We start from the raw sequence: 26,328 nt of genomic DNA, 5'->3' as shown, positions 1-26,328 counted from the left end.
GTCTTTATGTATGGGACACCATCTTGTAATAACACCTCTTAATGTATGAAACACCGTCTTGTGATGTCACATCTTAATGCACGTATACTAAGCCATCTTGTGCAGACAGCACCACCTTGTGATGTTATCACATTATAATTAAATGTAACGTTGCTATACACTTTCTTGTGACAACATGTGTCTTGATATGTGGCAGTGGCAGTCGTTCTTGGTTTTTCTTTTCTTTTTTTTGTCTAGGTACCTTTTCCTACAACATACTTTCTCTGATTTGACACACAACTTTTTACCCCGTGTCTTAACCCAAATATAGCACACAAAAGTGTACTCATGGGAATCAGATAAAAGATACAGTCAGTAAATAAAGATGTTGAAAATTCTATTTATAATTGCAATTTTTTATCCCTTGTGGTTGATATACAGGGTGATTGTCATGCATAGGTTTATGATGTTTCATTACGATCAGATTAAAAATGAAGATGGTAAAGTGAGGACATCATTGAGGTTACATACATACCTGCATACATATACGCAATAAAAAGAGGATCATGGTACTTTTAGGGAGAGATGACGAAAAATCCTTCAATTTCTTATCATTTTTATTTAATACACATAAATATCAATTTCGCAAAAGTCTTTCATCCTCCTTTCCTTTTTCATCAGACTCCACCCATCAGTAATATCCAGGTAAGAATTCAGCACTCAATAAAACAATATCACAAACAACTGGCCTGCCTGAAGCCTCAGCTCAGCATACTCTTATCAATTTCACAAAATGTGCAGGGTATGTCTGGTTTTCATAAGAATAAAACTACACAGAAGAGATTTGTGACTTATCAATCTTATACACAAGACTGTCTTTATACAAGGATAATGATATTTAAATGAAGTTTCCATTTTAGGAGAGATTACAGTGAAACAACAGTTATTAATTAAGTCTGGAATCATACACCATATTTGATTCTACATATTACTAACAAGAGGCTGGGCTTATCACCAAGCATGTGTCATTTGACAGTAGTACATTTACCAGATTAATGGTTTGATAAACATGGATAAAAATACATTATCATTAATTTAGTGTCATCAACCCCTATACTGCCCCATCAGATCCCTCCTACATGTATATCTACATGTACATGTATATACAGTCGAATCTGTCCAAACGACCATCTCTATTAAGATTACATTTTGATATTTGTTGTATATAGTAATAAGTCACTAATAACAACAGCACAGGCAAGTAAATTGTCAAAATTTCAAGGCAATCTGCCCTTTATCAAGACACAAGTAAATTACAAACGATCACATACAGACATAGAACAATAAACAGTTACATAAGTTTAGTAGATAAACAAAAAACATTGTACGATTTTTGTTAATGATCCCTTCAGTCGATAATTGATTTCCCTAAGGCCTGTTGTTATCAATTAGAAAACATCTTAGGTGGTGTACAGAAGGATATGAATTAATATCCTAATAAAAGGTAATTATCTATAAACAATACTCTCCAGTAATAGATACATTCAGAGTAAGACCTTAAATGTTGAAAATGAAGACTGTAACAATAAAGTAACATGACAATGCATTCTACACTATGTCTGAAGTATCATTCCTTTAAAAATAAATCATTTATACCTCCTTACATACATACAAGTGTACCAATATTTAAAATAATTATCTCCTCTGTAATATTAAAATTGTATATGGATTGGTCGTCAGGATTTTTTTATTCATTTGAGTACATTATTTGACCTGCATATTCACTGGTGTATGTTGGGGAGTGAAAACTTTTAAAGCCAATTCATACTGTACATTCAAGTAATTTCTTAAAAAAAAAAAAAATCAGTTGCAGCAGTGGTCAAATGAAGGAACAGTTTTTTTTCCTGGTAGGTGTCATGGAACCAGATGCCAAACAATGTCACTCCAAAGATAAACTAAGAATACATTATCTATTTCTTTTCTCAATGGCAATATGACGATAACTTCTAACTAGGAATTGTGTATAATGATTGAGACAATGGAATTTTTATATTGCTATGTTGGCTTCATCACCAACATAATTATGCTATTTCAGGCATGATTAAAAAAAAAAAATTTTTTTAACATTTGTATACCACAGTTATATATATTTTAAGAACTTTAATATCATTGGGTCCCCATCTGACTTTAATTTCCATTGCCTTAATAATTACAATATGATATTAATACTATATAGTCATAATTGTTATCGGATTCTATATCTGGTTTCTGTTGCATAGATTTTATTCTGTGTGGTGCATTATGCAATGATAGAACACATTTAGGAGGGTTGATTGATAAGTTGTGAGCCTCGTATTGAAGGAGGTACTCAAGGATGTTCTTTTTAAGTCTTACTATTCTCTGAATATATAGGGCCGTGTACCCAAGGACTGGTCTCAGTTGGTTAGTTTATATCGACGAGGTAACGCTCTAAAGTAAACAAAAAAAGTGGCATTTGTAAAGTGGACAAAATCAGTTAGTGTTAGGCTAAAGGTGATTGAGCGTGTCATTGCCATGGCTGCCATTCACGATTGTGGCTTTAAACTCTTTGAGCATCCACCTTATTCACCTGATCTCACTCCATCAGTCTTTCATCTATTTCCATCAGTCTTTCATCGATCTATTTCCAAAACTGAAAACACCTATTTCAGGCACCTTAACCCTAACATACAGTGGATGATGTTCTAAACAGCCAAGAAAAGGAGTTCTATAAAAGTGGCATTAAGGCCCTAAAACACCTGGCAAAAGTGTATAGATACTGAAGGGGATTATGTCGAAAAATAATACAATATGTACGGCAAAATTCAAATCCTTCAATACGAGGCTCACAACTTATCAATCAGCCCTCGTACATAAGTATCATGCCATCTTATTTTTGTTCCCTTTGCTTTATGTACTGTAAAATATATTCATTTATTTTCAAATGTTCAAATACAACAAAGTTAAATCTTAATGTCATGTTTTTTCCATGAACTACTGTCTTGTCAATTTCCCCCCTACATTCTGTACAGTATATTCTCCAGATTGTATAGTCATTATTTGATGATAAATATAAAGATATGTACAGTAACATTTAATGAAGTATTTCAGGATCCCACTTGGGCAGTAAGAGTATTACATCATCAGTTTATGTTGAGGTATCATAACTACCTGATGCTTTTCTTTGTGACATTTGCTGCAGTGCACAACACATTCTAGGTATTAAATCAGTACATTACCAATAAATTGGTGTCTAAATAATTACATATGTATGTTAACAACATTGTAACTCTAGGTTACATTAACAAAAATGATTTATTTTTTCGTGTCACACTTTTAATGTAATTCTACAGAACATTTTCACCCATACATAAACGGGCCAGTGACTGTACACATCACCCATACATACACGGGTCAGTGACTCTACACCTGTCACCCATACATACACGGGCCAGTGACTGTACACATCACCCATACATACACGGGCCAGTGACTCTACACCTGTCACCCATACATACACGGGCCAGTGACTCTACACCTGTCACCCATACATACACGGGCCAGTGACTCTACACCTGTCACCCATAGTTACACGGGCCAGTGACTGTACACATCACCCATACATACACGGGCCAGTGACTGCACACCTGTCACCCATACATACACGGGCCAGTGACTCTACACCTGTCACCCATAGTTACATGGGCCAGTGACTCTACACCTGTCACCCATAGTTACACGGGCCAGTGACTGTACACATCACCCATACATACACGGGCCAGTGACTGCACACCTGTCACCCATACATACACGGGCCAGTGACTCTACACCTGTCACCCATACATACACGGGCCAGTGACTCTACACCTGTCACCCATACATACACGGGCCAGTGACTCTACACCTGTCACCCATACATACACGGGCCAGTGACTGTACACATCACCCATACATACACGGGCCAGTGACTCTACACCTGTCACCCATACATACACGGGCCAGTGACTGCACACCTGTCACCCATACATACACGGGCCAGTGACTCTACACCTGTCACCCATACATACACGGGCCAGTGACTCTACACCTGTCACCCATACATACACGGGCCAGTGACTGTTCACCTGTCACCCATACATACACGGGCCAGTGACTGTACACCTGTCACCCATACATACACGGGCCAGTGACTGTACACCTGTCACCCATACATACACGGGCCAGTGACTGTACACCTGTCACCCATACATACACGGGCCAGTGACTGTACACCTGTCACCCATACATACACGGGCCAGTGACTCTACACCTGTCACCCATACATACACGGGCCAGTGACTCTACACCTGTCACCCATTCATACACGAGCCAGTGACTGTACACCTGTCACCCATACATACACGGGCCAGTGACTGTACACCTGTCACCCATACATACACGGGCCGGTGACTGCACACCTGTCACCCATACATACACGGGCCAGTGACTGTACACATCACCCATACATACACGGGCCAGTGACTGTACACCTGTCACCCATACATACACGGGTCAGTGACTGTACACATCACCCATACATACATGGGCCAGTGACTCTACACCTGTCACCCATACATACACGGGCCAGTGACTGTACACCTGTCACCCATACATACACGGGCCAGTGTCTGCACACCTGTACTAAAGCTGAATCTTATATCATCCAAACATGACTGAGCAGTACTTTCACAAAACATAACATAACTTAATATGTACTATTGCAGTTTAACACAACATCCCTGACAACTCCTGGCTGGTAACAGAGGAGGCAGTAGTTACAACAAGTCATGTCTACTTTAAAAAGTTAAAAACATTCACTTGATTATGTATTCAAACTATACTGTCACTATAATGTCTATATTCATTATTCTTTCCAAAATCACTTCTTAAAGCAACATAATTCATGCACTGATAGGTTAAGGTCATGATGATTAACCAAATATGTAGGTAATACAGCTCATCTCAGGAACAAGTCACTGATTTCATAGAGAGTAAAATGGAATAAGTTCCTCCTTCTGTTACAGCCCTAGTGGTCCAAGGTTAATGTCCAGCTGTAACTAGTTAGTAGCATTCCAGGGTAACTGTCACACTGTAACTAGTGCTCAGAGGTAACTGTTTGTCCCCCTGTAACCAGTACTCCATGATAACTGTTTGTCCCCTGTAACTAGTACTCCAGGATAACTGTTTGTCCCACTGTAACTAGTACTCCAGGATAACTGTTTGTCCCCTGTAACTAGTACTCCAGGATAACTGTTTGTCCTCCTGTAACTAGTACTCAAGGATAACTGTTTGTCCCCCTGTAACTAGTACTCCAGGATAACTGTTTGTCCCCCTGTAACTAGTACTCCAGGATAACTGTTTGTCCCCCTGTAACTAGTACTCCAGGATAACTGTTTGTCCCCCTGTAACCAGAACTCAAGGATAACTGTTTGTCCCCCTGTAACCAGAACTCAAGGATAACTGTTTGTCCCCCTGTAACCAGTACTCAAGGATAACTGTTTGTCCCCCTGTAACCAGAACTCAAGGTTAACTTTGTGTCCCCTGGTAACCAGTACTCAAGGATAACTGTTTATCCCCCTTAACTAGTACTCATGTGCTCGACTAGTGATAAAGAGTAACTGTGTGTCCCCATGGAACAATTCTAGTGCTCCAGGAACCCAGTCCTACTTGATCCTAACCATGACTCACTCTCTCACACATATATGTCATCTTCAGATTTACACAGAATTAAGTCACTAGGTGATTGGTCCATCATCCAAACATACTGAACAAGGAGCTTGCATAGGCCATAGGCTTGACATTGGGATGTGGCTGAAAGAAAAATCAAAAAAAAATCAAAAAAAAATCATAGCATTCCATCTCCCCAATAATCAATAAAATTTGATCTAAATCTGTCTAGTTTTTTATTTTGAAAGTGGTCAAGTACAACCTTTGACATTAAACCATGACAGGTGATCAACAAAACCTAACCATGTGTATCTATGCAGGGCAGGACTCAGTTTATGCAAGATTCGGGACCTTTTTCCCAATCTAAGCATTGATATTCCCACAATAATGATAGTCTAACATGTACAGCTTTACATATTTACCTACATTATTATTTAGTAGTATTAATAATTTAATAGTCATGCAATTTTAGGTTTTGTTGTATTTTTTTGCCAATATTCAAACCATGGAGGTTTAGGTTTATTTTGTTTAACATCCTATTAACAGCCAGGCTCAAACCCATGGACCTCATTCCCAAAGCATTGAATTAAAGCCCTGCAGGGGTCGATGAGATATCTTGTAATAAACTTTGCACACATGGACCAATCACATGCAAAGTGCTTACTATATATAACTTTTGTAGTATGTAAGCATGTGTGTTGGGGAGTTAGAAAATACTGACTATTATCTTCTTTGTATGAAACTTACCACTGCACTGAAGGACGTAAATTTGGGCGTCAAGTCATCACCTCTGATGTTAATGAATGCACCTTTGTTGCCCATAGTATCACTGAAAATGTAGAGACAAGTGTTAGTGTTACTCTGGCAAAAAGAATTTAACATGCTACAGATCATACAATTAAGTTTGGATTGTTGCATGACAATTAATCCAGGTTCTTGGTGGCATAGCAGAAATAACTGACTGAAACTGGACCTGTAGTTCCTTTATATAAGAGACAGAAACTTGACCTGTAGTTCCTTTATATAAGAGGACATAAACTGAACCTGTTAGTTCCTTTGAATAAGAGACATAAACTTGACCTGTTAGTTCCTTTGAATAAGAGACATAAACTTGACCTGTTAGTTTCTTTATAAGATATATTTACTGAATTCTCTATTTACATATCTCTTCACCTTCAGTATGATATAGATCATCATGATGTATGTTAATGAACTCTCACACAAGTCAACACCAGTTCAATATGCTTTATCATAACATTTAAAGATTGGCATAATAAACCAGTAATTTCAAAGCCATTGTATGCCCTTTGCCTTAAAGTCATCCTACTTGGTGCTTTTATTTTTCAATGCACCTTATGAGGGTCAAAGTTCACATTGGTATGCAGCTGAACATCATCACAAGATGTACAACATGCATTATGAGGACCTCACATAAAGCGTATGGGATATATAGGACCGAAAACTGTTTTACATATGTAATATGTAAGTCAACAATAGTCTTTCCAAGATCTTAGTCATTTACCCGCAAACATCTTGATGGTTCTATAGCACAGAAACAATATTTGCCTTGGAAGGTCAAAGGTCAAAATTTAGGTCACAGTTACATTGTATGTAATGTGTTGTGTTATGCACCATTTCCACACTCTCACCAGGAAACTGTTCTCAACATTTGAAGGCCACAGGCCCATACATTTGTTACTCTTGGTATGTAGCAAACCATACTATATACCTCCTTTCTGCTTTCCTCCTGATTTTTCTAATCTAAATGTGGATATGATTTTAAAACTACACCTAACACCTGATAGTTACCCTACAGTGATTTAGTCCAGGGAATACTTACCGGTAGTTAGGGGCGGAGAACACGGTTATACACCTGATAGTAACTCTACACAGTGATTTAGTCCAGGGAATACAGTGGAACTTCGTTAACTCGAAGTCGACGGGACCACGAAAAAACTTCGAGTTATCCGAGTGTTCGAATTAAGCGAGTTATCGTTTTTGGTGAAAAGTTTGGTCAATATTTGTCAACATTATATAATCATTATAACTTCGCTCTGTCGCTCATCAGTTTAGTGTGAAGACTGGTCAATACATGTAAATATATATGTAATGTTTCGTTATGTCACTTGTAATTTGGTGTAGTTTTGCAGATATACAGTCACGATAAAGTTTCTTTCACTTAGTCACTTCAATAACGATCTGATGTGCAAGTCATGTTTGCAAAAGGTAAACGATAAAACGGAATTCGACAAAATAACAAGTTATTAATGTCAAAACAAATAACCGTTTAAGTTTAACACAGATTGCATACAAAACGTAACAGAACCATTACCTTTTATTGGACATATATAAAATACTGTTTGATCGGCCTACTTACTTTTTATTGATAACCACGCCATTTCCATGTGTATTAGCACCGGAAGTTGGGCTGCGCATGTGCGTATAAAATGTTACTGTAACTGAGTTGGCGTTTTATCCGATTTAATAGACAGCACTGACCGTTACAGTTGTACTCTGAACACCTCGGCAGTAATTACGCTATTGTTTCAGCAGTTTAAAGATTTAATAGGCGCCGGTGACTGTGTCATTTCTACACCTGTAAAAACATCAGCCGGGTAGATCTACCGGTGTGTCAGAGATTAGTTCCGCTTGAGCGAACGGGTAGATGAGTTGTTGACTATCGTGTGTACTGATATCGGCGACCGCCTTGGGGAAATTACCTGATGTAAGTAAAGCAGTACTTTTTATCACCAAGACTTGTTGTTATAAGATTCAACCGACAATTTCTTCTATGAATTTATGAAACACTTATAATAGCATGTAGGTTAGTAGTGCCGATATGTTCAGTATTACAAACGGAATTTAGCTCTTAAAAAATGTTGGCGTTTGCCACCGATCGACGAAAATTATACTTCGAGTTATCCGAACATTTCAAGTAGGATTTTCATTGTTGGGACCAAATTTTTTCTTTGTATTATCCGAGTTTTTCGAGTTATCCGAATTCGAATTTCCGAGTTTTTTTTGCTAAGATAAAGAGAGAATTCGGCCGGGGCCGGCGAGGTACTTCGAGTTAAGCGGGGTATTCGAGTTATCCGAGTTCGAGTTAACGAAGTTCCACTGTACTTACCGGTAGTTAGGGGCGGAGAACACGGTTATATACCTGATAGTAACCCTACAGTGATTTAGATCAAGGAATACTTACCAGTAGTTAGGGGGGGAGAACACGGTTATACACCTGATAGTAAACCTACAGTGATCTAGTCCAGGGAATACTTACCGGTAGTTAGGGGCGGAGAACACGGTTATATACCTGATAGTAACTCTACAGTGATTTAGTCCAGGGAATACTTACCAGTAGTTAGGGGCGGAGAACACGGTTATATACCTGATAGTAACCCTACAGTGATTTAGTCCAGGGAATACTTACCGGTAGTTAGGGGCGGAGAACACGGTTATATACCTGATAGTAACCCTACACAGTGATTTAGTCCAGGGAATACTTACCGGTAGTTAGGGGCGGAGAACACGGTTATATACCTGATAGTAACTCTACACAGTGATTTAGTCCAGGGAATACTTACCAGTAGTTAGGGGCGGAGAACACGGTTATATACCTGATAGTAACCCTACAGTGATTTAGTCCAGGGAATACTTACCAGTAGTTAGGGGCGGAGAACACAGTTATATACCTGATAGTAACCCTACGGTGATTTAGTCCAGGGAATACTTACCAGTAGTTAGGGGCGGAGAACACAGTTATACACCTGATAGTAACCCTACAGTGATTTAGTCCAGGGAATACTTACTAGTAGTTAGGGGCGGAGAACACGGTTATATACCTGATAGTAACCCTACAGTGATTTAGTCCAGGGAATACTTACCGGTAGTTAGGGGCGGAGAACACAGTTATACACCTGATAGTAACCCTACAGTGATTTAGTCCAGGGAATACTTACCAGTAGTTAGGGGCGGAGAACACGGTTATATACCTGATAGTAACTCTACACAGTGATTTAGTCCAGGGAATACTTACCGGTAGTTAGGGGCGGAGAACACAGTTATACACCTGATAGTAACCCTACAGTGATTTAGTCCAGGGAATACTTACCAGTAGTTAGGGGCGGAGAACACGGTTATACACTTGCCGTCATGAGCCACCTCATATCCTTCCTGTTTCACCTCATGACTTCGCACAATGTAATCAAGGTTATTGCGTTGTAGGAAGGATTTGGTAATGTCTGGTCCAAACATGGTGCCCACGCCTCGTTTACTTTCACTGCGGCCACAGACAGATTGTGGATCTGACCACAAAAGTTCACACATTGCCCCTACAACAATCACATTTATCAGGCAATTGTTAAATTTTGATCAACGAATGGCTTCCATTCTTGTATGTCACCACATCTCATAACACTAACATACCAGGTTTGAAACATTAACAGATTTTATAGGCAAAATGTTTTTTACCGATCAGAGACCTCTGTTTTAGTTACCATGGCAACAATACAAGAACAAAATGAGATGCAAAAGTAGACAATTATCATTATGTTCCTATTTTGTTATGGTTGATGTACTCATCACATTAAATTTTGATAAAATTTATAATAGTAGTTTAGGAATATTTGTCCAAAAAAGGACTGACCTGATCTTTAAAAACAAAAATTCTTAAAAAGGGGCAAAAAATTCAAACTTTGTAATCATGTTAGAGAAATCAACATGCAATAATCACTTTATAGAAATTAAAACACAAGAAAAATGTACCGCTTTCTGGTGGTTGCCGATTTCTTTGCAGCTGCCTGATATCATCTAACGTAGTGCTGTCATCTTTGAACAAACCCCCATGCATTACCTATCAAAAAGAAAAATGAAAATTTACATCATATAGAATACTGGTTCTTTATCAGTGCCTTATATGTATATTGCCTAGCACAAAGATATAGCATGTACTGAAGTCTGAAAAGTTTCAGAAGTTAACAATACAAACATTTTATAGTGAATTTGTAGTTAGAAGTTTTATACACATTACAGGTAAATATTGATTATGTTTGAAACTTTTGTGAACTTACTAGAATTTTGTTGTTTATACAGTGACACAGGGGTAGCCAGTTAAAGACTTCAGTGAAGAGGTCCGCCATTTGGGCAGTATATGTGGAAAGTGTTAAGGAAAAACTGTTCATACATTATTTCTTTAACATTCCAAATATCTTCTTTCAAGTATGATATGAACCTTTCCTGTTGGTACACCATTTCAATTGCCTCAGATTTTCTGTCAAAACATACATGTATCTAGAAATAATATATCATCTTAGTTTTTAACATGCTATTTTATCATCAATAACATGCCAAAAAATGCAGTAAAAGCTTTAGACTAAATGTTTGTTTGTCATTTTAAACAGGGGTATCATTGAACATCATATGGGAGACTTGTCGCATGCCATCCAGAGCAATTTGGGTAAAGAGTCTTGCCCAGGGGCACAACCACGACAGCACAAACCGGCCTGTTTCTCAGCTTCCCAAGAAACACAAACCGGCATGGGTAGGGAGTAACAAGCCAGGCAGTAGACCCGAGCCACAAACAAGCCAGGCAGTAGACCCGAGCCACAAACAAGCCAGGCAGTAGACCCGAGCCACAAACAAGCCAGGCAGTAGACCCGAGCCACAAACAAGCCAGGCAGTAGACCCGAGCCACAAACAAGCCAGGCAGTAGACCCGAGCCACAAACAAGACATTAGACCCAATGACAGCCTCAGTAAATTGCTGGCAGAGACCAGTTACACACAAAGGATATTTGGACTTGACCTCTCCTTCGAAGCCATACATTTGGTTCATGGTGTAGCTCTCATGGTTACCTAGGAAGAAAAATGTAATATAAGTTTACTTCACAACTCTCCTGTGTTATACATGTATTTCTTCAGCACCTGCTTCTATTAAATAGTAAATTGTTTGTTTACTGATCAAGCAATGTTTTAGTGTCAAAGGTAAAGTATATGTACATTGTTTATCTATTAATTTTTATAATTTGTCATTCCCAAAACAAAGTTGTGTTTAATGAAACAGAATCTCATCTTGTATCATTGGTAGATATTACATACCTCTGGCCATGAAGAAATGATTTGGGTAGAGCAGTTTATAACTAAACAACAGAAGAATACACTCTACTGAAAAAGATCCTCGATCCACAAAATCTCCATTGAAAAGCTGGAAACACTTAAGGAAAATTCATGGACCATCAATGACTCAAAAGACATCCAATCTAGATAGTGGAGGGGCAACACAAACAATGGACATTTACAATGTCTGGGGCAACACAAACAATGGATGGCTATAATATCTCATAATCTGGGGCAACACAAACAATGGATGGCTATAATATCTGGGGCAACAAAAAGAATGGATATCAACAAAATCTGGGGCAACACAAACACTGGACATCTGCTATGTCTGGGTTAACACAAACAATTGATGTCTACAATATCTGGGGCAACACAAACAATTGATGTCTACAATATCTGGGGCAACACAAACAATGGATGTCTACAATGTTTGGGGCAACAAAACCAATGGATGTCTACAATATCTGGGGCAACACAAACAATGGATGTCTACAATATCTGGGGCAACACAAACAATGGATGTCTGCAATGTCTGGAGTATCACATACAAAACATTTCTACAGTAAAAGGATACATATGGATTTTTCTCTGAAGGAAGCCCATTCAATTCAAATATGTTAAGTAGATCATAATACTGCCCATGTATATCACCACATATAGTGAACTTCTCTCCCTGAAAGAGAAAACAACAATTTACTGATCTGTTCCCATTCAAGTCAAGGACTAAGAGTTGATTCAGTGTTCAGTACATGCAAACCAATTATAATTTTATTTGATATACATTAAAACTACAGATATACCAGTTACTGTGTGAAACAATGCATCTTTTAAATAACATATACCATACAAACTTACAAAGAGATAATTGAGGAATGCAGTTAATCAGTTAATTGGTATTGAACTTATCTCAATATATAGTGACGATAGTTAATATTTGTAACTGAGGATTACTGACAAGCTAGGTTTAACACTTACTGCTGATACTGTGATGTCTACTAACGCAGGCTGGTCCATGAACAAGTTCTTACATTCCAGGATTATCTGAAATAATGACATATGATTGTTTCAAAACTACAATCACTGTAATCATTTGCAGTGACCGAATACCTTTCCACCTCTGATCAGGGAATCAAACCTGGCCGTCTAAGTGAAAGGAAGTCTATAACAAGAGGCCCATGGGCCTTAACGGTCACCTGAGATTTGAAATATTTCAGTTAATTTATTTGACCCTTTTTGGCCCCACCCATCAGCCCCTAGGGGTCAGTCAGGGCCAACATGTGCATGCCATCAAATTGTCCTCCCATGCTGATAATGTTAACCAAGTTAGAATGAATTCATATCGAAATCAAACAAATTAGAGTCAAAAATGTGATTTCCCTATACAAACTACAGTAATTTTTACCCCTTCCCCAGGGGCAAACTTGAGACCCAAGGGTCATGAAATTCACAATTTTGGTAAAGTACCTTAAGACCCTTCCATTCATGAAGAGTATTTGATTCCATCATATCTGAGAGTAGAGAAGAAGATTTTTATAATTTCAGTAAATTTGACACTTTTTAGCCCCGCCCATTAGCCCCTGGGGGTCAGTCAGGGCTAACATGTGCATGCCATCAAACTGTCATCCAATACTGATAATGTTAACCAAGTTAGAATGAATTCCAATCAAAATTAAACAAATTATAGTCAAAAATGTGATTTCCCTATAGATATAAACTATAGTAAAGTTTACCCCCTCCACAGAGGCAAACGTGAGACCCCTGGGTCATGAAATTCACAATTTTGGTAAAGCACCTTAAGTCCCTTCCATCTATGAAGAGAGTTTGATTCATAACCATATCTGAGAGTAGAGAAGAAGATTTTTGAAGTTTTAGTCAATTTGACCCATTTTAGCCCCGCCCCTCAGGCCCCTGGGGGGTGGGGACCATATAATTCACAATTTTGGTTGACCTTTAGCCATAGAAGCTTCCAGCCAAATTTCATTGAATTTGGTTTAGGGATTTTGGAGAAGAAGTCTAAAATGTAAATTGTTTACGGACGCACGACGCACGGCGACGGACAAAAGGGGATTAGAATAGGTCACTTGAGACTTTGTCTCAGGTGACCTAAAAAGGTAACACTCAGTCACACCTAGCTATGGTACTAGTGTGTGGAAGTCTATAGAATGGTAGCACTCAGTCACACCTATGGTACTAGTGTGTGGAAGTCTATAGAATGGTAACACTCAGTCACACCTAGCTATGGTACTAGTGTGTGGAAGTCTATAGAATGGTAACACTCAGTCACACCTATGGTACTAGTGTTTGGAAGTCTATAGAATGGTAACACTCAGTCACACCTATGGTACTAGTGTGTGGAAGTCTATAGAAAGGTAACACTCAGTCACACCTATGGTACTAGTGTGTGGAAGTCTATAGAATGGTAACACTCAGTCACACCTATGGTACTAGTGTGTGGAAGTCTATAGAATGGTAACACTCAGTCACACCTATGGTACTAGTGTGTGGAAGTCTATAGAATGGTAACACTCAGTCACACCTATGGTGCTAGTGTGTGGAAGTCTATAGAATGGTAACACTCAGTCACACCTATGGTACTAGTGTGTGGAAGTCTATAGAATGGTAACACTCAGTCACACCTATGGTACTAGTGTGTGGAAGTCTATAGAATGGTAACACTCAGTCACACCTATGGTACTAGTGTGTGGAAGTCTATAGAATGGTAACACTCAGTCACACCTATGGTACTAGTGTGTGGAAGTCTATAGAATGGTAACACTCAGTCACACCTATGGTACTAGTGTGTGGAAGTCTATAGAATGGTAACACTCAGTCACACCTATGGTACTAGTGTGTGGAAGTCTATAGAATGGTAACACTCAGTCACACCTATGGTACTAGTGTGTGGAAGTCTATAGAATGGTAACACTCAGTCACACCTATGGTGCTAGTTTTGGAATGTTTTGTACCTCTAACAGTCTAACAATTTCAATTTAGATCCCTCCTCACTAACTTATCAGCTTCAAGTCTACTTCCGACTTTTTATCTGGAATTTAATATGCAGCTTTTCTAATAATTCCTACCAAACATTCAATCCCAAGATATTTAAGTAAAAGTAAGGATACAGTCAAACCTGCTCTAACGACCCCCTGTATATAACGACTGCCTGTCTATAAAGACCGGTTTTAGGATTCCCCGTGATATTTTACTATATAACGACCCTCTGTATAGCGACTACCTGTCTAATGTGACTAACGGCTGGTGATTTTGGAACGGCGGTCGCTAATTTGTTTTCTAAAGCGACCAATTTCTGTCAGCTATCTTCTGCTCTCGGCAGTCATCCCTCATAAAATCCCCAGAAAATTCAGACACATAGACCCTGGCATGATTATACAAACAAAGGACCACCACAACCCTGGCCTGATTATATAAACAAAAGACCCCTTCCACCTGTTAGCCTATAAATGAAATACAGTTTAATTACATTTTAATAAAATATGAAATAACAGAGACCTATATACTTTAGTACTGGAAATAATAAGCAATTAACTTTCATAAAAACCTGATTATAGCATAAATTGTATAACTGTATTTTATGGATCTTGATAAATATAGATTTAACATGTAGGCATTATTACCATGTATTAACAATAAAATAAATATTCCTAGTAGACTAAACAAATGTAAATAGTAATATGAACAGAACAAAAGTAATTTGTAAAAATCTATTTATTTATAATAAATTATATTAAAAGCATCAAAGTATTAATATTTATATATGATATAGTCTGATTATAGACCCGGGGCAGACATGGTGTCTTATAGGACTCCAGGTAGACTCGGAGTCCACTTGGAGTGCACTCCAAGTTTACCTGGAGTCCAAACGGAGTGCACTCCAAGTCCAAATGGAGTGCACTCGGAGTGCACTTGGGTGTAACCTTTAGTCTACACTCAACTGTATTTCTTCAGCACCTGCTTCTATTAAATAGTAAATTGTTTGTTTACTGATCAAGCAATGTTTTAGTGTCAAAGGTAAAGTATATGTACATTGTTTATCTATTAATTTTTATAATTTGTCATTCCCAAAACAAAGTTGTGTTTAATGAAACAGAATCTCATCTTGTATCATTGGTAGATATTACATACCTCTGGCCATGAAGAAATGATTTGGGTAGAGCAGTTTATAACTAAACAACAGAAGAATACACTCTACTGAAAAAGATCCTCGATCCACAAAATCTCCATTGAAAAGCTGGAAACACTTAAGGAAAATTCATGGACCATCAATGACTCAAAAGACATCCAATCTAGATAGTGGAGGGGCAACACAAACAATGGACATTTACAATGTCTGGGGCAACACAAACAATGGATGGCTATAATATCTCATAATCTGGGGCAACACAAACAATGGATGGCTATAATATCTGGGGCAACAAAAAGAATGGATATCAACAAAATCTGGGGCAACACAAACACTGGACATCTGCTATGTCTGGGTTAACACAAACAATTGATGTCTACAATATCTGGGGCAACACAAACAATTGATGTCTACAATGTTTGGGGCAACAAAACCAATGGATGTCTACAATATCTGGGGCAACACAAACAATGGATGTCTACAATATCTGGGGCAACACAAACAATGTATGTCTACAATATCTGGGGCAACACAAACAATGTATGTCTACAATATCTGGGGCAACACAAACAATGGATGTCTGCAATGTCTGGGGCAACACAAACAATGGATGTCTGCAATGTCTGGAGTATCACATACAAAACATTTCTACAGTAAAAGGATACATATGGATTTTTCTCTGAAGGAAGCCCATTCAGTTCAAATATGTTAAGTAGATCATAATACTGCCCATGTATATCACCACATATAGTGAACTTCTCTCCCTGAAAGAGATAACAAGAATTTACTGATCTGTTCCCATTCAAGTCAAGGACTAAGAGTTGATTCAGTGTTCAGTACATGCAAACCAATTATAATTTTATTTGATATACATTAAAACTACAGATATACCAGTTACTGTGTGAAACAAAGCATCTTTTAAATAATATATACCATACAAAGAGATAATTGAGAAATGCAGTTAATCAGTTAATTGGTATTGAACTTATCTCAATATAGTGACGATAGTTAATATTTGTAAATGAGGATTACTGACAAGCTAGGTTTAACACTTACTGCTGGTACTGTGATGTCTACTAACGCAGGCTGGTTCATGAACAAGTTCTTACATTCCAGGATTATCTGAAATAATGACATATGATTGTTTCAAAACTACAATCACTGTAATCATTTGCAGTGACCGAATACCTTTCCACCTCTGATCAGGGAATCAAACCTGGCCGCCTAAGTGAAAGGAAGTCTATAAAAAGGTAACACTCGGTCACACCGACCTAGCTATGGTACTAGTGTGTGGAAGTCTATAGAATGGTAACACTCAGTCACACCTATGGTACTAGTGTGTGGAAGTCTATAGAATGGTAACACTCAGTCACACCTATGGTACTAGTGTGTGGAAGTCAATAGAATGGTAACACTCAGTCACACCTATGGTGTTAGTGTGTGGAAGTCTATAGAATGGTAACACTCAGTCACACCTATGGTACTAGTGTTTGGAAGTCTATAAAATGGTAACACTCAGTCACACCTATGGTACTAGTGTGTGGAAGTCTATAGAATGGTAACACTCAGTCACACCTATGGTACTAGTGTTTGGAAGTCTATAGAATGGTAACACTCAGTCACACCTATGGTACTAGTGTTTGGAAGTCTATAGAATGGTAACACTCAGTCACACCTATGGTACTAGTGTGTGGAAGTCTATAGAATGGTAACACTCAGTCACACCTATGGTACTAGTACGTGGAAGTCTATAGAATGGTAACACTCGGTCACACCTATGGTGCTAGTGTGTGGAAGTCTATAGAATGGTAACACTCAGTCACACCTATGGTACTAGTGTGTGGAAGTCTATAGAATGGTAACACTCAGTCACACCTTTGGTACTAGTGTGTGGAAGTCTATAGAATGGTAACACTCAGTCACACCTATGGTACTAGTGTGTGGAAGTCTATAGAATGGTAACACTCAGTCACACCTATGGTACTAGTGTGTGGAAGTCTATAGAATGGTAACACTCAGTCACACCTATGGTACTAGTGTTTGGAAGTCTATAGAATGGTAACACTCAGTCACACCTATGGTACTAGTACGTGGAAGTCTATAGAATGGTAACACTCGGTCACACCTATGGTGCTAGTGTGTGGAAGTCTATAGAATGGTAACACTCAGTCACACCTATGGTACTAGTGTGTGGAAGTCTATAGAATGGTAACACTCAGTCACACCTTTGGTACTAGTGTGTGGAAGTCTATAGAATGGTAACACTCAGTCACACCTATGGTACTAGTGTGTGGAAGTCTATAGAATGGTAACACTCAGTCACACCTATGGTACTAGTACGTGGAAGTCTATAGAATGGTAACACTCGGTCACACCTATGGTGCTAGTGTGTGGAAGTCTATAGAATGGTAACACTCAGTCACACCTATGGTACTAGTGTGTGGAAGTCTATAGAATGGTAACACTCAGTCACACCTTTGGTACTAGTGTGTGGAAGTCTATAGAATGGTAACACTCAGTCACACCTATGGTACTAGTGTGTGGAAGTCTATAGAATGGTAACACTCAGTCACACCTATGGTACTAGTGTTTGGAAGTCTATAGAATGGTAACACTCAGTCACACCTATGGTACTAGTGTGTGGAGGTCTATAGAATGGTAACACTCAGTCACACCTATGGTACTAGTGTTTGGAAGTCTATAGAATGGTAACACTCAGTCACACCTATGGTACTAGTGTGTGGAAGTCTATAGAATGGTAACACTCAGTCACACCTATGGTACTAGTGTGTGGAAGTCTATAGAATGGTAACACTCAGTCACACCTATGGTACTAGTGTGTGGAAGTCTATAGAATGGTAACACTCAGTCACACCTATGGTACTAGTGTGTGGAAGTCTATAGAATGGTAACACTCAGTCACACCTATGGTACTAGTGTGTGGAAGTCTATAGAATGGTAACACTCGGTCACACCTATGGTACTAGTGTGTGGAAGTCTATAGAATGGTAACACTCAGTCACACCTATGGTGCTAGTTTTGGAATGTTTTGTACCTCTAACAGTCTAACAATTTCAATTTAGATCCCTCCTCACTAACTTATCAGCTTGAAGTCTACTTCCGACTTTTTATCTGGAATTTAATATGCAGCTTTTCTAATAATTCCTACCAAACATTTAATTCCAAGATATTTAAGTAAAAGTAAGGATAATTAAGTTTCTAAGATATGTTTCACCTTTCATAATATTTGTTCCTGTTGCATTATCAAAATAAAATCAAAGTGTTACACGATGCATTTCTACAGAGCTTATCTTAGTTATAAATTGATCTATTAATAAGTATTATCAACACTATAACATCATTTGTTTTACCTGGTATGCATATTTTCTGTGTAAACTTTTTTGATCTTTGAATGTTGCCATGAGTTCTTTGACAAACTCCTCTGTAACTGTTCCATTCTGAAAGTTTGGTCCAACGTAGTCATCATCAATGCCTGGTAGAAGATACAAAAAGATATAGTTTTTGTTTGAACTGTATTTGGGATAAACATAGGTAATCTACCTGTAAAGTATTCAAACAATGAGCATGTATCCATGATTCTTTGACATGACTATCGTATCAGACAGTGAATTAGAATGTAAAATCTTTTACATATTACTACTGTTATGTGTTAGAATTAATGCTATATTCCTGACACTATGACTTGCCATGTTGCATAGAACACATTTTTTATGGCCTCAAATCAAACTGATGGCAATAATTTGACAACAATCTCAAAAAATATGTTTTTAATGAATATTCTCACATAATTCACTTGTTTAAATTTTGAATCTTTTATAGAATGTTCACTCATGTCCAAACCTTTTTAACAAATATTCAAACTATCTGTCACACCTGTATGAAGTTATCAACACATACGACAGATGATATATAAGTAAATATTGAATGAAGAGAGACTACTAATTAAACCTTTACTTACTCATTGCAGCCAGATCAATCTGCTCAGCCACCGACTTGCTGTCCTCTACGGAGATGGCTTTCTGGAAGGCCATCATGCGTACGATTTTCTGACATTCGTTAAACTTGGCTCTGGCATCTTTATTGTTTGGACGCACCTTTACTACCTACCAAAACAACAATTCACCTGCTAAGAATTTGACAAAAATACATTCTATTGTTATATTATGGTCAGTCTCTACATACAAGTTTTAAAAGCGTATTTTTACAACCACTCCAGGTTATGCCTTGTACAGAAGGTCACAATGGGGAGGGCAAATCACAAAGGAACAGTAGGTGATGCCTTGTACAGAAGGTCACAATGGAGAGGGAAAATCACAATAACAGTAGGTGATGCCTTGTACAGAAGGTCACAATGGGGAGGGCAAATCACAAAGGAACAGTAGGTGATGCCTTGTACAGAAGGTCACAATGGAGAGGGAAAATCACAATAACAGTAGGTGATGCCTTGTACAGAAGGTCACAATTGGGAGGGCAAATCACAAAGGAAGAGTAGGTGATGCCTTGTACAGAAGGTCACAATGGAGAGGGAAAAATCACAATAACAGTAGGTGATGCCTTGTACAGAAGGTCACAATGGGGAGGGCAAATCACAAAAGAACAGTAGGTGATGCCTTGTACAGAAGGTCACAATGGAGAGGGAAAATCACAATAACAGTAGGTGATGCCTTGTACAGAAGGTCACAATGGGGAGGGCAAATCACAAAGGAACAGTAGGTGGTACCTTGTACAGAAGGTTAAAACGGCAGTGTTCGAAAGTGAAGGTGGTCCGATGGCCAGAGACTATTGAAAACCTGGTTGGTCTATGTAAAATTTCAAAGTGTTGGCCCCATTGGCTATGAAAAGTTTGAGTCCTGACATACATTACAATTCATGTAAACAACATTCCAATATTTTCTAACAAATGATCATATGAAATCAGAGCTTACAATAGAGTTTGTTTTACCCATATGATAATTTACTTGATGATGCAAGTGTTTGCATGACAGTTATGCTACTTTCAACAATATGTTTACAAAATGGGTCTATGGAAAAATGACTTGGGCTATGGGATTTCAATTTTCTGTAGACATATTGTCTAAGGAATTTTCATATATACTTTCATACACTGAAACGGGGAGGGAAAATCACAAAGGAACAGTAGGTGATGCCTTGTACAGAAGGTTAAAATGGGGAGGGGAAATCACAATAACAGTAGGTGATGCCTTGTACAGAAGGTCACAATGGAGAGGGAAAATCACAATAACAGTAGGTGATGCCTTGTACAGAAGGTCACAATGGGGAGGGCAAATCACAAAAGAACAGTAGGTGATGCCTTGTACAGAAGGTCACAATGGAGAGGGAAAATCACAATAACAGTAGGTGATGCCTTGTACAGAAGGTCACAATGGGGAGGGCAAATCACAAAGGAACAGTAGGTGGTACCTTGTACAGAAGGTTAAAATGGGGAGGGAAAATCACAAAGGAACAGTAGGTGATGCCTTGTACAGAAGGTTAAAATGGGGAGGGAAAATCACAATAACAGTAGGTGATGCCTTGTACAGAAGGTCACAATGGGGAGGGCAAATCACAAAGGAACAGTAGGTGGTACCTTGTACAGAAGGTCACAATGGGAAGGGCAAATCCCAATAACAGTAGGTGATGCCTTGTACAGAAGGTCACAATGGGGAGGGCAAATCACAAAGGAACAGTAGGTGGTACCTTGTACAGAAGGTCACAATGGGAAGGGCAAATCCCAATAACAGTAGGTGATGCCTTGTACAGAAGGTCACAATGGGGAGGGCAAATCACAATGGAGCATGACACCACATAAGACCATTGACAGCCATACATATTCCTCTACTTGATATTTTATTGTATAATTCTACTTTTTTTGTTAAACTCTGCAAGTTAAACTCTGATAGACCATTAAGATCGGAAAGCTTCTATTGTATCACAAACTTTAAATTTAAGATATTAATGTCTCTGTCAGCCGGGAGAGTAGTATCAGTATAAATGACATGAAGGAATACCATTTCATGTCCCACTACAACCAACAGATGTGCCAGTATTGTAATTAATAATAATGATTATAATCAGACCTACTTTCACTGATCTATGATACTCATGTTTTATATCAGACTGAATTCAATGAAAGTATGTGATTCTTCAGTCTGACCAGGCTGTGAATAATAGTGGAGTTTTGACATATCTGTCACTTATCATTAACAAAGTTTCTTTCTTAATTGACAAAGAATAAACTGATGAAAATTTGTTAACAAAAAGAAATGAAGTTTGTAAGCAACCTGACTTTTGATATTTCTGGTATTCTAGAGACAAACATCACACTGGCAAGCACCTGTGAGTGAAGTGTCCAATATCAGCAGGTTCTCTGATTAGTCAACGAAGCTTTTAACCATACATACCTACATACAATGGCGACTATATGGACAGTATGGACAGTTCATACAGCCCTCATTGTACAGTATGTATCGTAACTTATTGGAGCACTTGCTCTAACACAACAGTACAACGATATCACATACACTCCACAAAGGATTATCAGATCGGGTGTCTAAGGCTATAATATGGCACTGAAACATCTACAACCTTAACCATCAACCACATGAAGAAAATCAAGCATACACATTTAATACAAGTTATGTATGTCAACTACCATATCATCCAGTCCAGAGAATGCAGACACCTGTTTTTGTGGAGGTGGAGGAAAACCACAAGGGAAGACCACCATGTCATCATGGGGACAGCAAATTCAAGACATTTTCCTGAGTGAAACTCCTTGCCTTGGTCTGCAGCTCTCACTTGACTGTGTTAGGCAATTCCTGCCAATGCATTAGCGATCATGGCTACCAAAATACTGATGACCATGATCGCTGAATTAGCCAAAATCTCATTAAATCTTGTTGAAAAAAGTACTAAGTTTGTATTAAAACAAAAATGGTGTCAGCCAAATACTGGAGAGAATGACGAGATACCAGAATAAATGACTTGAAAATAAGTGAGACTTTGTCTCACACCGGGAGGTAGGACAAATATAAGACATACACGAAGGAATACTTTAAGCAGTGTCTATATATATTTGATACAAAGTTCTGATAAAAACTTACTGTCTCCAGATCTCTAAGTGCCAGCTTGTATTTACCCAGAGACATGTTCGCAGATGCTCGTCGGTAATAGGCCTACAACACAATAAACAGCAGTTTCGATGTGATGCATTGGTGTTATCAAGTTTGATAGGTTATATGTAAGAATGGTAAAACAATTATTACAGTTCTCTACTAACAATAATATTAAGATAAAAGATACAAAATGTCACAAGGAACATGTATACCTTTATATAGGACCTGTCCAGCTGAAGGGCTCGGCCAGCATCATTTAATGCATAACCAAAGCATTCTGTGCGCAGGTAGGCAAAGCTCCTGTTACAGTAGTAGGTCGCCACATCTGGGTTCAGCTCTATTGCTTGTGTGTAGAATGTAATTGCCTGATTATAGTCTTCATCTGAATAAAAAAGATAGAACAATTATTTTGGGAAAACATCAATGTTGATAACCAAAATAATCAATGAAGACCAGCCCCTGAAATTATTTCATGCCAGGCTTTCAGGTAATACAGTTCTGTTACAATTTACATATCCCATGTGAAGTTACAATGCTGGAAAAACTGATTTATAGATTGTACTCTATTTGACTTACTTCTAAGTATGATTGAAGTGTGTAAAACATTATGTCACCGAACATATAGATCTTCTTAAAGGGAATATATAGATGAAAATCATACAATTGTAGACTTATTTTAGTGGAAATAAATTAACTATCAATACACAAATATCACAGGGAGCTGGAGTGTATTATCAGTTATGCAAATAAACATTTCACCTTTTAGATGTGATCTTTTAAAATGAATCAAACATGACAAAGCCATTCACTTTGATATTTCCAACCTTGATATCTCCCTAAGCTAGAAAGCTACACTCAAATACCAAAACTGAATAAAAAAAACAACATATCTACAACAACTTTTCATACCCTAAGCAAGGTTGATTGTCCAACTAAACAAATATTGACTAAGACAGGGAAAACTTTTGCTACAGATAATTAACAAAAATACAGCTTCTCCATTAATGACATTAGTATATAGTTGATATATAAGTGAATACTTTTGAACATACTTGTACCTCAATGCACGTTTATACTGTTTAGCATGTTTTAAAACCAGGATGTAGCTAGTCTTATAATAGAGTAAATTAATGCTGACAATGTATTGAATGTAATATGTAATTGAATTGTTATCCAATAAAAAATATCAACTTAGGTAATTACCTTTAAAACAAGAGTTGTAAGAAGACAACACAGATCACTGGGTGAGTTGAAATTCAGAATTAGGCTTAGAAGGTCAACGGTCACTGTCAAGGTCAGCAGGTATGCTCATGCAATAAGATTTTGTGCCAAGGGACACACATGTCAAAAAGGAAAACGCTATTTCAATCATATGGTTAACATTTAAAAGTTGTCAAAGGTACCGGTCAATCATAATGTCAGCAGGTCCACAAATGTAGGACCAAGGAAAGGTCTTGTGACATTACGGAATACACATGTCAAATAGTAAAGCCACATTTCATAACATACTGTAAGTGGTCAAGGTTAAAGTGGGGTTTTTTTTTCCAAATAACTGGGCAACAACTTACAAGGAATCTGTCTAAAATATAGTGTGTTGGCTAGTACGTGTACAAAAAATCTATTACTTATTTGTTTTTTCGCTATGTGTTTTTTTTCTGTTTTGTTTTTTTATTATTATTTTTATAATAATTATATATAATATTGATATACATAAATTGATACAATTCATTTGTTGACAGAATTCTCTTCAATCTGGAACTCTATTCTCAGGTTCCTGGGGTACTATAAAAAGATTTGGTTAGACAGTGGTTTTTTTTGTAATCAGATCTTAAAGTCCAAGAATATATCTGATCCATATACAATCCATTGTGCCCTGGTCACATGTAGGCACTAGATGTCAACACATTGGACCTAATATATGATTAGGGCCATTTATTGGGTGTATATACACTGATAAACGAGACTTCCCATAGCGAATGATTATTGGAGATATACAACCTGTATAGACACAGCAAAAGCAGGTCGGATCTTAAGGCGGCGTATATGAATTTAACTGTTTAAATTAAATGAATTAAAATATTTTCATTATCACATAGCAATTGGATCTGGTCAATTTATAAAAATAATTGGAGGGAAATATTGGCATATCTAATCAGTTTAATTCAAAATGAAAGTAAGTCCTAGACTATCAACTGTAGCAGGATATTATTTACCGTAAACCACATGACCAAGAGACAGAAATCAAAATTATGTTATCACATATGGCCTACTTTTGAAAAACTCGTTAGCCTTTTCTTTAAGTTTTTCTGCCTCTTTCACTTTATCTTCTGGATCTTCAGTCACTGTGATAGCTATCTCAGGTGTAGTCTCCTCTTTGATTTGCTTCCCGTCACCATCTGCGTTCGGCATGTCAGAGTCCGCCATTGCTACATAGTTACCCAGGAGAGCTACTACGAAGGGAGATAATTATCACACGTGCCATGTGCGCCATTAGATTATAATGGCGGGAATATTTCAAATCAAGGAATTTTACTGCAGGTTTTTTTTCTATTTAATCATAAAGATTAGGCGTATGCATGCATATCTTAATTCAATTTAAACATTTATTAGCTAGCTCTATTATAATTACAAGTGTAATTTGATGGCTAAACAAAAACAACGGCAGAAACAGTCTCAGAGACGTACAAATGTAGATAAATAACAAGACCGTAATCTACATTTGTACGTCTCTGAGACTGTTTCTGCCGTTGTTTTTGTTTAGCCATCAAATTACACTTGTAATTATAATAGAGCTAGCTAATAAATGTTTAAATTGAATTAAGATATGCATGCATACGCCTAATCTTTATGATTAAATAGAAATAAAACCTGCAGTAAAATTCCTTGATTTGAAATATTCCCGCCATTATAATCTCCTGAATCTTAGGCTGCTTTCCTCAGTTCTTATGTCTATTGAATGATTTGATGTTGACATTATATTTGTAAAATTTGAGTGATATACAAACGAACTGTACAAAAGCCCACAATTTGGATTCAGGACATTTGTTACTGAGTCATAAAAACTTACTGATTATAAAACATAGATTAAGTTGCTAATTTTACTTAAACATTCATGACATGGCAACACGAGTTCTTTGAATGATTTTTATAATCAAGCAACATAAACTAAAACAACAGAGCAAACAGAATGTTTCAAATTTTACATATATTTTTTTATTTTAATATTGATGCTTTT

The 26,328-nt window shown here is 37.6% G+C and overlaps 1 protein-coding gene across 2 annotated transcripts; it reads right to left on the bottom strand.

Annotated features, from left to right (window-relative positions):
- Nucleotides 1-578: 578 nt before the first annotated feature.
- Nucleotides 579-25,529, bottom strand: LOC117323905 (serine/threonine-protein phosphatase 5-like). 2 transcript variants are annotated; one of them, XR_004531850.1, is made up of 15 exons: nt 25,364-25,529; nt 23,306-23,475; nt 23,082-23,153; nt 19,937-20,081; nt 19,329-19,450; nt 12,792-12,857; nt 12,391-12,489; nt 11,796-11,901; nt 11,492-11,552; nt 10,770-10,851; nt 10,465-10,552; nt 9,812-10,031; nt 6,451-6,532; nt 4,673-5,847; nt 579-4,454 (listed from the first exon to the last, which is right to left on the bottom strand). XR_004531850.1 is itself a non-coding variant. In XM_033879428.1 (14 exons), the coding sequence occupies exons 1-14, from the start codon at nt 25,515-25,517 to the stop codon at nt 5,788-5,790; spliced, it is 1,527 nt and encodes a 508-aa protein (XP_033735319.1). In that variant the 5' UTR covers nt 25,518-25,529; the 3' UTR covers nt 579-5,787. The 2 variants fall into 2 exon arrangements, 1 of the variants encoding a protein (XP_033735319.1); XM_033879428.1 differs by having other exon boundaries at nt 579-5,847.
- Nucleotides 25,530-26,328: the final 799 nt, after the last annotated feature.

This window comes from Pecten maximus, chromosome 3 (genome assembly GCF_902652985.1).
Source record: "Pecten maximus chromosome 3, xPecMax1.1, whole genome shotgun sequence".
NCBI lineage: Eukaryota > Metazoa > Mollusca > Bivalvia > Pectinida > Pectinidae > Pecten > Pecten maximus.
Note: the sequence above shows the minus strand (reverse complement) of the source record. Positions and strands in the feature narration are given on the sequence as shown.